The sequence below is a fragment of the Falco punctatus genome (assembly GCF_963210335.1).
Source record: "Falco punctatus genome assembly, chromosome: 12".
NCBI lineage: Eukaryota > Metazoa > Chordata > Aves > Falconiformes > Falconidae > Falco > Falco punctatus.
Genome location: NC_137592.1, coordinates 29,451,824 through 29,464,615, shown reverse-complemented (window position 1 = coordinate 29,464,615; position 12,792 = coordinate 29,451,824). Strand labels below are relative to the sequence as shown.

At 44.2% G+C, this 12,792-nt stretch overlaps 1 protein-coding gene across 16 annotated transcripts in view; it reads right to left on the bottom strand.

Moving 5' to 3' along the window:
• The window catches only part of CAPN13 (calpain 13), a 75,433-nt gene that overhangs the window by 41,957 nt on the left and 20,684 nt on the right, over positions 1-12,792 (bottom strand). For 13 of the 16 annotated variants that reach the window (XR_013931590.1, XR_013931591.1, XR_013931592.1 and 10 more), the window contains exon 1: positions 3,826-10,266. Coding sequence is in view for 7 of the 16 variants with exons in the window: in XM_080408797.1 (XP_080264923.1) it covers positions 3,826-4,101 (276 nt within the window). In the remaining 9 variants the exon portion in view is untranslated. Of the gene's footprint in view, positions 1-3,825; positions 10,267-10,339; positions 10,356-12,792 lie in introns of those variants that run through there. The other 3 variants (XM_080408802.1, XM_080408803.1, XM_080408799.1) reach the window with 3 other exon arrangements.

The following is a 12,792-nucleotide window of genomic DNA, read 5'->3' as shown; positions in this document are numbered from 1 at the left end:
AAGGTGAGCAGTGCAAGAGCAGTCGTCTGTGACCCTGAAGCCCCTTCAGAAAAATCTTCAGTGACGTCACCCTCTGCCCATTTTAGCCTTTTTTTAAAGCACAAGTGCTGAAGATCAGAGACTGTCCTTAACATGTGTAATGGGCACCACACTGTGCACAATGGTGGGCTACCCCTGGTGCACAGCTGAGGCACTGCTGCGTACGTGGTAATCTCTCTCCTCTCATACATACCATGTTTGAAAACAACCAAATGTTAACAAAAATAAAGCATTCTGCATTCAGCACTACCACAACTCACATCATCTGGATCATCCTAATTCGGTTTCTTTTTGCATCTGTATAGCACTATGCATCATGATCAGAACAGAGTGAAATCTTTAGTCTAAACATTAATTGATTAAAAATGCGTATTCAGCAACAGCAAATCATTTAATGACTTCCTCTATTCCACTTAATTGCTTTCTTGAATGAAAAGCACTAAACAATGAAAAAAATAGTTCTGAACATTTTTAAAGGAGTATCTCATATTTTTAAATGTTCAGAACTCTTCAAGGAGAATTTCCCTTTGACTGATCTTTAGAAAAGCCCAGCTATAAAAATTCCTTTGTTGGGTCTAAAGTACAACTTCTCTTCCATTTCTCAAAACGGTGGGTGAACTGACAAGTTAATTGCAGAGCTCCTGCTGTATCTGGTACCTCCAGCCCTACTTCTAATAATGCTTGAAATACCACATGCAAAATCTCTGTTACAAACTGTGCATGTTTCAATGGATGGAGACCAAGGGCCTGGGGATGAAAACACAGCCTGGAGCAGTCCCAGCTCCTGGGAACAGCAACCACTACAGTTAGAAAATGTGACATTTTGAATGTTGTCTTGGTGCTGCTGATCCACCTCCACCTTTAGGGACTCCCATGTTAAATCAGCTCACTTTACAAATCAAAATAAGTTGTTTCTGACTGTCATCACTGCTATTGCTGCCTGAAAAAAATCAAGCTGTTTTCTCTCTACTTTATACATCACCCCCAGATATGAGGACTCCAAACTCTGAATGTTATCTGGCAATTCTCTTGACAATGTACAAGGTAAAATAGAAGCAGCATGTTGCTCAGCTGCTCAATTGGATCTGGAACAATGACTGCAGTTATAATTGCTGTCTACCACTTAAATAACCAGATACTATATGACTCAGAAAATGAAGGCTAAGAGACTATCAGGACCAAGATGCCGCTTTTGTTACAAGTATATTTCCAGCCAATTTTTTTTAAAGTCAGAGGGAGCTAATGGAGGCTAAGAAAAATATAGACATAGATTAAATTGGCTATTCTGCCCCTGCTTCATTCCACCAGGAGACAGAGGCCAAGGTCTGACATCACTGTGACAGCCTAGGTATTGTGATATTTGAGAACTTCTGATTGGGCTCTTCAGGCAGTTGATGCCATTGCCCTTTGTCTTGCATCTTGTCTAGCAAGACAAAGCCTGGCTGGTCAGGACATGGCTACAGGTGGAAAATTCAGTCAAACTAAGAAAAAAAAATTAAATGGAGCCTTCTTCAGCACTGACATCTTGGGTTTCTGTTGAAGGTGAGTCAGTTGAGTCAGCAGTCTCAACTTCTGTCCCTTGAGTATGTTGTAGAAGAGCAACTGGTGATGCTGCCTTAACCTTTATAATAGAAGAAAAGGCTTTTCAATGTTCACATCATAAACACTGGGCCATGAACATATGGATTAATTTTTTAGAGGAGAGGTCTGGCAAAGAAAATGACTTTTCATCCTGCTCCTTCCTGAAAAAAATCTGAAAAAATATTGGAAGCAATTGGTTCCAGTCAATTCGGCAGGGTGTTGCTGGAAACTGTGAAGATTTTCTTCAGCAATCACTACAGAAGGAAAGTGCTGGGAAGGAGAGGACCTCTGCAAATTTTTGAAACTGATTCCACAAAAACTTTCATTCATCAACTTAATCTTCATGGATTCAGCAAAAAGGAAGGAGATTTTCTAACACCTGCCTCATCTGACAAGCACTAGCAGCAGCAGGTTCTGCTTTTGGCAAGGTGTGTCTGTTCCTTTATATTTATATTCAAGCAGGATAGATATTCATCCCATACTGTGGTGCTTCAAAATTAGTGGTATTTGGGTTTCTAAGTCAGTTTGTGTGCTTTTGAAATCCTACATTTCTCTGCTGCTCCCAAATGGCAAAAACACCAGGGTGGTTAGTACTTAACAGAACTGTATCATAACATTTTATTCCAGTTTATTCATCTTTAAAATGCCCCTGAGAGTCCTTTCTAATACCCATATTTGTCTTTTGTGAGTTCGGTGCTTAGTTATTATATCTTTGTCTTTCTCAGTCTGGAAGTGGTGGCAACTAACTTCTTCCCTTTGCATTTTTTAGTTATTCTTCTACTTTAACCCCTATTTCAAAAGGGATTATCCCCACCTGCTATAAACCTGGAAGCAGAGCACTGGTGTAAAAAACACAGCACCAGCTGCATTCTCACTGGACCCAGTTTTGAGGAAAGGCTGCCTGAGGAGAAGCCTGTATGTTCAGCCAGCAGTAGGAGCTGCTTCTGCAGGGGAGCACGATCCCTTCATAGCAGCTTCACAGAGGACAGGACACCCAGACATCTGCACCCAGTACCTCCACACCTACCAAGCCATGTGATAAAGCATCAACCCAGATGGGAAATACCTGTACCTCTGCACCCACAATTTGCCTGACACTTTCAGGCCCTGCTGCAGCAGTGGGTAGTGAGAAGTTTAAGCCTCAGGCCCCATCCCTATCGCCACAACACTGCAGCTACAGCCCTGCTGGCATCCAGACTGCAGCTGCTGCTCCATCTGATACTTCACCACCTCATATTCCTTTTACACCAGGGCTGGGACTTCCCGCCTCTCGATCCGGGCATCCACATTCAGCAGCTATGCAGGCTCCCTGGGCTTCCCCTCTGTGAACCATGGCTCTCAACGTCCATGCTAGCAGCAGCCTCTGCTGCTGCTATGCCAAGGCCACTGCATTGCCAAGCTCCAGCGTACCCTCATTGCCCTACTTGCATCTTCTGTCCAAACCATTCTTTTTTAGTTGTCTTGCCCTGCATCTTCAGCCTCACAGTTTCTGTCTCTACACCCTGAGGGGCTGTCTTCAGTGAGATGAACTGATTTGCTCCAGGCCAAGGAAGCCAAAGGCCCCAGGCACTAGCAGTGTGCACTCAGCAAAACCCAGCAGAAGGCCAGTGAGTGGCTAATCCAGTAGCTGCACCAGCGGCAAATGGCACACAGCAGTGCTATACAATGCAGCCTGACCATGGAAAGATTCCCTACATTAGGTCCTAGGATAAATGAGCTGAGTATGTGATTCCACTTCCCAATTTAAACAGCCATATGCCAGATAATGACAACTGCCTATTAAACCGCAAGTGGGAATCAGCAGGCAAATGTACTTCATCTCACACCTTACCCAATTATTTTAAAATCGGTATTGCTGAGTCAGGGGCTTGGATTACAGAAATCAGAGATCTTTAACAGAATTTGACAGCTTCTTGGGTTTGCACAAAGCCCTCTAGAAGCACGTCAAAGTGGAAACACTAGTTCTAGTTAGGTTCATAGGTGGAACTTCCTACAAAAACATACCCTATGAAACCATTCGTGTTACAGAGGTTATCTTCCCTTACACATCCTACAGCCAGGATCCCTCCTTGCAGTGTTCCCCTTAGGGTCTACTTCCCTGCTCAGCACAGATCTCCTTCCCCAAGTTGAAGGCCTTTAGCCTCTGGCCATCAGTGCTCCCATTCAGCAGCATGGCTACAAAACACCACAGCTGGCGTAACTCACAGTTGGCCTCTTCCATTGTATTTGATACAGCCTATCCTGTGGGAGCAGGTCGGGACCAATGGAGCTGACGTGAGCAGGGAAGGTGGTATCCTCAAAAAGCAGTCCTTGGCTCAGGCAGGCGGCTTGCAGGCGGTTGAAGTCCTGATTATTAAATTTCTTCACATTCTGGTGGCTTCCCATTGCCCTTGTTGTTTGCCAGCCCTGTTCTAACGTCACAGCAGAGCCGGGGGCGAGCATTGTGCCCCTTCCCTGTGAAGGAGAGACATGGATTGCCATTAGTTTCCCAATCAAAAATGGTGTCTTAAGAGTGTGGGAAAGCAAACACCTTCCCCCCTTCCCCCCCACCCCACGAGGATTGCAGAGCAGCAGCTTGCAAAGCTGAGGGCAGTCACAGTGACAAAATCCTTATTAGCTGGAAATGTGTGGGGAAAAAGTAGTCGTCAAATCCCAACTGGTTTATCTTAAACCAGTGCTGTCACTGCTACAAATTCAATTTTGAGTCTTCCCTGAGGACAGAGAGCAAAGCTGTTAGCGAGCCGCTCTGTTAGTACTGAGGTACATCTGCAAACATAAGCGAGCATAGGGGATGGAGCAGGAGCTGCAGGCACAGGGGAGAAGGGAGGTGGTGTGAGCAGGGAGGCTGCTCAGAGGTACCCAGGACTCTTCTGGCCATGCATCACACCTGTGCTCAGTTATTTACTCTGTTTCATTTCCACAAGCAAGCACTTAATGATCACTTTCTGTGAGATGTAAAGGAGGCAGAGATATGCCTTTCCTCGGGATCTGCTCCAAAGACCCCAGGCAGATTAGGGGGTGGCTTCCTACCAGCTTACACCGACACTCCACCAGACTCCCTACAGCTACAGTGCGGAGATGGATCCAAGCTGAAACATCCAGACCTGGATCCCACCTGCACTACTTGTTCACATGAGTGTGCACCAAGGTCTGGGCTTTTGGACTTAGTAGTTCATTTGGAGGCCAGTGTTTAAACAGATCTGAATTGCAAATGTGTATTTAAGCTGGGCACTCATTGCACTGCATATCCACAGGTATTCCAGTCTGGAGCATGTTCGAACCCCTCTTTGTTAATATATCTAGAGGAGCAATTCACTGAGGAAAAGCGAACATTTCACACATGCAACAAAACCCTAGACTGGACAGATCTGCTAATATATCTGCTGGCACAGCTAAGGAAGCATGTGGGAGCTAAAATCTCCTGCTGTGGACTCTATCGCCTTTATAGTCATCAAAAAGCACAGCAGGACTCTTGCCATCAAAGATCTACTTTTGTTCCAAAAGGAGGTAGTGCATCTTCCATGGAGATGGTGGACATAGAGACCAGTGAGAGCATGGGATAAGGGCACAGGAAGGTGGAAAACTTGCACATTTGGAGGGGCAGTGGCCTCGCAGCTTAAAAAGAGCAGTTTGTTTTGTCTAACCAGAGTAGAGGCTTTTGGATGCACTCCCCAGAGCCACATGGATGTGGAGAGACATGTACCATGTGTGCACCACCTCCTAGGAATCTTTCTTCAGCTAAACAGATCTGTTGTGGATTTCAGAGTTCAGAGAAGTAGCAGGAAGATCGTGCAGCCTGCCTTGCCTCCTGGTCCCTGCTGCAGCACCTTTTATCACACAAAATTCCACATTGCTGGATCTAAATGTAACTCAGGGTTCACACCAGTTTTCACCTTTCATTCACACTTGCCCTCACAAAACCAAAATTTTAACTGTCCCAAGCTATAATTTCCCTTTTGTCCCTTTCCTTATGAAAAAAGATGCTCCTGGTGAAGCCCAGTACTAGCACACACATCCTCCGGCACCTTGCATGACAGATGCCACTGTACTTGATCCAGTGATTTCTGTCCCTAACTCCTGGCTTCCACTTAAAATGCGCATTCTCTATTTATTTTTAACTTTTTAGTAGATGAAAGGGCTCTTTCCTACCAAACAAACATATCTGTAGGTCTGGTATGCTCCTGGTGCAGCCCAAATTGAGCAGATGGCTCCAGTAAGAGCAAAGCCCCAGTTTTGTATTGTGAATTGTTCACATATGTGAACAACACAGATCAGCTACACTGAGCATGTGATACAGCCTCACACACACATACACACACACTTTTTACTTAGTGTCATCACCTTTCTCAGGGCTTCAAGTCACTTGGCCTCCTGGCATTGTAACAATGGTCTAGAAAAACAAGGAGTTTTGCATCTCATTGTTTTAATTAAAAGCCCCACAAAAAAATCAGATGGAATTCAGAAACCACCCTCGGCCAACAAGAAGAGAGAACATTTCCCTCGGGCTTTCATTTTTTAATACAATGGAAATAAATCTCATGTAATGTACCATAACACGACAAGGGAATGGCTTCTTCTTAACAAATACTCATTTGAAACTGTGCCCAGACCCCATGCATGCTAAGATCTATTTCTTGCAACAGTGTTCCAGCAAAACTGATTACTAATTCCAAAACTCAAATTAAAATTAACAGAGCTTGAAGGCTGGGTCTGACACGCGTTCCCTCTCTTCTGACAGAGAACAAGAGTTTTTAGCATGTGTGTGTGTGTGTTTAATTACGTTGTTTAACATACCCAGAATAAATTAGCAGCCAGACTGAAGAAAATAATACAGCTAACTATTTTTCCTTTGCAGGAATAACTTCATCAGCATCATGACTGGGGGCACACATGCACATATACGTAAGCTCAATATCTATCCATGCCACTGCGCAGGCAGCCCATGGGGTCACACTCATCTGGCTAGTACTGTCTTGTCTGCACCTGCACACTCTGCTGGCCACCTTTTTTTTGAGCAGCATCCTGAACCCTGGCCACAGCTCTCTCCCGCTTGGTTCTCACCAGTGCGCCAGCAACAGCAAAGATCACAACAGCTTTTAAAGAGGAATACTGCCTGCCTGGTTGTGGATGTTCTTACAGTTACTGAACACCTGAAGCAGAAAAAAAGTTTAAAGGGACAAAATTATAACACAATGGCTCTCAGAGGTATTGCCTTTGAACTGCTCCCTGCCACAAGATGTGGGGAGAGAGGGGCAGGTTTCAAAAGCTCACAAAAGCTGGTTCAGACATGTTGTGAAACATAGGAGAAAACAGAAAGACTGACTCTCAGATAAGGAAGGAAATTATTATTGGGAAGAAGTTAAACATACATTTACTTAGTCTTGGGAACTTCTCCAATAAATTTACTTATCTGAAATTGAGAAAGGAAACACGCCCAACTTTGCATCTACTGCTCTTTTTTGGTTCCTCTTCCTTCTCAGCAAAGAGAGACCCTTCTTGCTGTCTGTCTCAGAGGCAGGGTCAAATCACAAAGGGTGAGGGGGGGGGAAGGGGAGAAGTGGAAAAGCTACAGAGAGAGGGATAAAAAGAGATCAAGTGTGACAGATAGAAGGGATGGTAAGAAAAGAGGGATCTCTGAGGATATCAGAGCAAAAAGGATGGTGACCCCTGCAGAAACTAACCTGAAAAGCTGAAGCACCCACCAATTCCTACATTAAACTGCTTAAAAGCCAGCAGAGAAGGGTGTGTCTCATCTCCCTCCAACACTCATTCACAAAAGATGTTAAGCCAATATTATAATCAGGTACTCAATGGTGGCAAATGCTACTGACAGCTAATTATACTTTGCATAAAGATTTATGTCATAGTATAGACATAATTTCCTTCAATGGTTTCTGATATTTTTCACTGAGTAGAAAGTAGAAATACGCAATTAGAAAATGTGTGTCTACTTCATAGCTGAGCCTTCTCCTCTCCACTGATTTTCTCAAAACATTTCCATTACATGCTGGCTCAGCTGGGTTTCTGTACTTTAGGAAGAGCAGTTGAATTTTCTCAAACTACAAAAAAATATCAGAAATGCCAATAAGCTAAATAACCAGCAGCCCTTCTTCCCCTGTTCCCTCTCAAACACTCCAAACTACTGATATACATTTCATCTCACCCATAACAGTCAATATATGCTACAGTAATGCAAGCCCTCTTTCTCTCTAAGACCCTGTCATTCATGTAATGGGAGCACTGTAAAAAAATTAGGAAGTCAATTCCAGAATTGTTTTGCATTCAGAGAAAAAACAAATGAGAGTTTACTGCTTTTCATCAGCTTGCCCACAGTAGCAGCATCCTCAGCAACCTGAAGAGGCAGAGCAGGGACCTGAACTTGGACAATAGCTCCTTGTACATACAATGTGTGAAAGCCTCGAGTACCTCAGAAATCAAAACCAAAGCCAGGCACTTCGGCAACCCTCCAGAAGATAACTTTCCCAGTGGCAACTTGCATGACCTTCTGCTCCAAACAGTCTGTGAGGTACTCCCTTCTGGCTATTTATTAAGTCAATTTTCTCCTTTTTTTGCATACATAGCATAGGACAGTTCCAGACACCCTTTTTATACCTCATTTAACGGCAGCCTACAGTAACTATAGTTGTCCTCATCTTAGGATCTCCACTCCCACTTGTTCCAATTACTTCTGACAACTTACCTTTTCATTATGAGCCTGTTTCTAGGACAGCAAATTAATCTTTTCTTTTCCTTCAGGTAACATTAAGGATGGGAACTCTAATTTATTTTGTCTCTCCAAAACAAATCCCTCCCAATGTGTCTGTGGTGTTTTTCCAGCACTATTACCTGTATTTCACCTGCTTCATCTTGTAATAAGTAAAAGAGCAAAGTGGTATTTACCTGCAATGCCTCCAGTGTAACTCTCCCGCCAACACCAACGGAGTAACAGACAGACTGGCACTATCCCCGTTTTCTTTTATAGGGCAGCTTTTACCACACCTTAAGTAAACATAACCAAGTTGAATCTGAGTTCAAGGCCAAAAGCAGGTAGTCTGACTGGGGTGACGTAGTTTCATCCAGATACCATACCGTGGAGATATATATACACTTCTGTTAGTCATCCACAATGAATTGTCTATCAGCCTATGTTGGTTGACAGTTTCAGGTGGCTAACTGTGGCTTCAGGTGCCGTTGTTCTTATAAGAAAACAGGATGATTTGTTTGCGCCTCCCACACTTTCATATTATCTGTTTTCTTCCGCACACTACCAGGAAATGCAGCAATCATCCTGGATCCAGGCACAGCCTGGTAGGACTCACGATGAAACAAGTCGTCAGAGCTGTGCGTCATTCTTTCTGCAGCAGTAAAAACTGAATACTTTCAGGCCAATGCCTGTTAACATTTACACCAGGCTCAGACTTAAATTCCGCATCAGTTCACTCACTTGGGTACTTCACATCCAGCACTGCCTGAAAAAGTAAGAGTTACCCATACATTTAGGAGACCTAGGGGACTGACCTGCATTATCCTAAAGCCCAAAGCCAAAAAAATTAGAGTATCTAGCAAAAATACAGGCATAAGGAGGTTATTTCGTTTTTGGGAGGCTAAACTGAGATAGCCTAAAGAGGCCCAAAATTCAAGGGAGTGGATGCAGCACATTCTCAAGGACACAGTCCCTGGCATCAATCCTAAGTATATTTCTATAGCCTGCAAACATGTTTTTGAAGAAAAGGCCCTTGATGTCCTGGTGAACTGCAAGCTGAACAGGAGCCAACAATGTGCCCTTGCAATACAGCAAGCCAACAGCATCCTGGACTGCACGAGTTGCAGCATAGCCAGTGGGTCAAGACAGGGGATCTTTCCCCTTTGCACAGTGCTTTTGAGACCGTATCTGCAGTACTATGCCCAGTTTTGGGCTGCCCAGTATAACAGGGGAGCTGAAAGTGCAGCAACTCCAGCAGACACCCACCAGGATGGTCAGGCTGGAGGACACAGCACAACAGAAGGGGCTGAGAGAGCTTGTGTGCTCAGCCAGGAGAAAGAGACCTAATTGCAGTTACGTAAAAGGTGGAGCCAGACTCTTCTCGAAGGTGCACAGCAGATGGACAGAGGCAACAGGCACAAGCAGCAGCAACGAAAATTACACATGGCTGGAGAGAAAAAAATTCTTCAGGGTGGTTCAGCCCAGGAACAGATGCCCAGAGAGACTAGAGCATCTCCACCCTTGAAGACACTCAGCTAGATGAGGCCATCAGCAACATCACCTAACTTGGAAGTTAACCCTACCAAGAGCTGGAGTGGGACTCAAAGACCTCCTGAGGTCCCTTCTCAGAGAACTATCTGTACTTCACTGTTTCTGGAACCGCAGCTCACGCTCCAGGCTAGCTTCAGGCTGGCTGGGCCGCATGCAAGTGGGACACGGCAGCGGCAGCACAGAAGTCCGCAGAAGCTGCAACTTGCGTGGTTAAGTGCACTTTCAGCTGTGCTGAGGCCCCACTGCTGTCGATACCCAAGCTTGCAAATGGAAAACCAGCTCAGGTTATGTACACAGCAGGTTAGGTACTTAACCCAAGGAATTACCCTCTCTTTTTCGAGCTACCCCAAGTTATTGATCAAAGGAAAAGTTACTCTATGTTTATGAAGTTTATGAAGTGAATGTTTATGAAGTGCAGCTTGGGGATTAACAGGAAAACTTAGCAATGCATAGTTCTTTCCTTACCCAAAGTAGCAGAATCAACAGGGCTCAGAAATTTCTTCAGAACAAGGCTTTCTACTTGGAAAGCAGTCTTTTTGAGGCGGGGCGCTAGCAGTTCCCATAGCAGCTGGTCCGTAGGAGCCAGGGGAGATGAGAACATAAAAGTGCTCATGAAAAAGACAGTTCAGCTTCTTCATCAACATTTAGTTTAGTTCTGGGGGTCTAAAAGCTGTCTACTGCACCCTGCCTACCCACATTTTAGGGCTTTCATTTCCTCATGAGTTGTCAACTTTTAGCAAACTCTAATAGGAAATGCATCTGTGTAAATTAGACCAAAACCTGCCCCAGAGAGCAAAACAGGTGCAGTTTTCCTTTAAGAGCTGTTTTCCACAACCACTACATAAATAAAAGCTGATTGCACTAGAAGCAGGGAGTAAAGATTTCCTTCATTGCAGGAAAGGAGCTCTGGGGTGATAAATGCCAGCGCTGCTAGCTCATCTGACAGCGCGTGTGCTGTTAATCGCCTCCTCTTTGGGGAAACGGCAGGTATATTCCCCTCAAGGTATGGTGATTCATTGTCTGGAACTGATATCTCTGCTTAGATGGTGGATTAACATGATTTAAGAAATATTCATTGCAAAGTTGATTAGAAAGCACCATCACCAACCTGGCAGGAGATTTCAGTTATTGCAGCATGACACCATTTTGAGATTGTCAGCTTTTCTGCAGAAGGCTGTATTGATGTGTCCATTTTCACAGTGGCTCCAGAGAAGGAAAGCCAGAAGAGGCTGAGGGATTTATGTGCGGTAATGAGCCTTTGGATTATTTGCTCTCCTAAGTGTTTGTGGAATCCTGAAAGAAAAAGAAGAGGCATTCAAGTGAAAAGCACAGGGCTGTGCGCTGGGAGAGCAGGGGTGTTTTCTGCTAGTGGCACCCCGTGAGATCGTGCCAGATACAACATCGCCCTGGCTTGAGGTTTGCTTTTGCAGAGCGGGGACATTAATCCACCTCAGGGTAGCTCTGCAGTTTAATCCACTCAGGAGCAAAAGATGCCGAGGGATCAGTGGAAACTCAAAACTGCTTCTATGCTGTCAGCTACCACCTCAGGGCTGTTAGCCCCTAAGCTTGGGGCCAACAGCTGTGGTGCATTTTTTCCCACTGGTCCAGTGGGCACTGGCACCAAAGGGCAAATATGAAGAAGTGCTCTTGAACCTGTGTTTTCTGTGAAGTTAGCATGGCTTGTGAGGTCTCAGCTGGCACCACAGAATTTCACATGTTTTGGCATTTAACACTTATTCCTCTCTTCCCTGGAATAAAAATACACCCCAAAAAATGCACAAAACCAGGGCTTCTTTTCAAAGAGATTTTAAACGAAATAGATTTATCTTTTCTCCCCTTTGCCCAGCTTTCCTGAGGGCAGACTGCTGTTCTGCATAGCCAGCAGCCCTGAAGCAGCAAGTTTTATGTCAGCTTCTGGGGGAGGGGGAGGGGGGAGAACAGCATAATTTTGCTCAAGTACTGGTGGAAGCTTTGGCATTAAGAAAACCAACTCTCCTCACTCCACCCACAGAACTTATGTGCTGAAGTATTAAGACTGATATCTTTTGCAACATTTCAGACATATGCCTTCATTTCTTAGTTCCGCTGTTTTTATCCCTGTGAAGATCACACTCTTTTTAGCAGAAATGCACCTAAGTTTCACCATGGTAAATAATAAAAAAACCAGGCTGGGAATTTTTCCAGAGTAGTGAACACAGCTATGTTTTGTGTAAAGGAAGAAACTTCCTTCAGTCATCTTCACATTTGCTGCAGTGATTGGGTGTCCCACTGCTTTTGCGTTATGGGACTAATGGAAGAATGCTATCAACCCATTTCATTTCCTCATTCATAATTTTGTATATAGGTCAAGTGTTACCATTTATTTGCTTCTTTTAGACAAGATGCAGGGAGCCTACGAATAATATTATTCACAGACAACCTCCTTTGCTCTGTGTTTATACACTCATATTTCTGGCAGGACCAGCCCTTCTGAAGCACAAACTTTTATGACTATATAAACTATCAGGCAAATAGCAAAGTCCTACTTCAACATCTGTTTTTACGCAGTCCTCACCCATGAGCTGCCCCTCAGTGCAAATTCACCATGAGCTGCAACACTTTGCCATGTTCACATATGAATCATTTTGCTCGTAAATGAAGTACAACTGCTGCTGGAGTGAAATGTGACAGCTGCTTAACAGTACATAATGAATCTGCACAGCTAGATCCTACTGCCACTTGAGGGAGGGGGGATTTGGTGTGAAAAATATATATCTCTGGAGCCCTATTTTCAGAAGAAATATCCACCGACTTCAGAACTACAGTGGGAATTCTCCAAGAATAAAAATAAAAATAATAAGAAAAAAACAGGCAGCCTGCTACCAACAGTCATATTAGCACTAGAATTTCCCAGTGGAATATTTTTCCTTCAGAAAAAT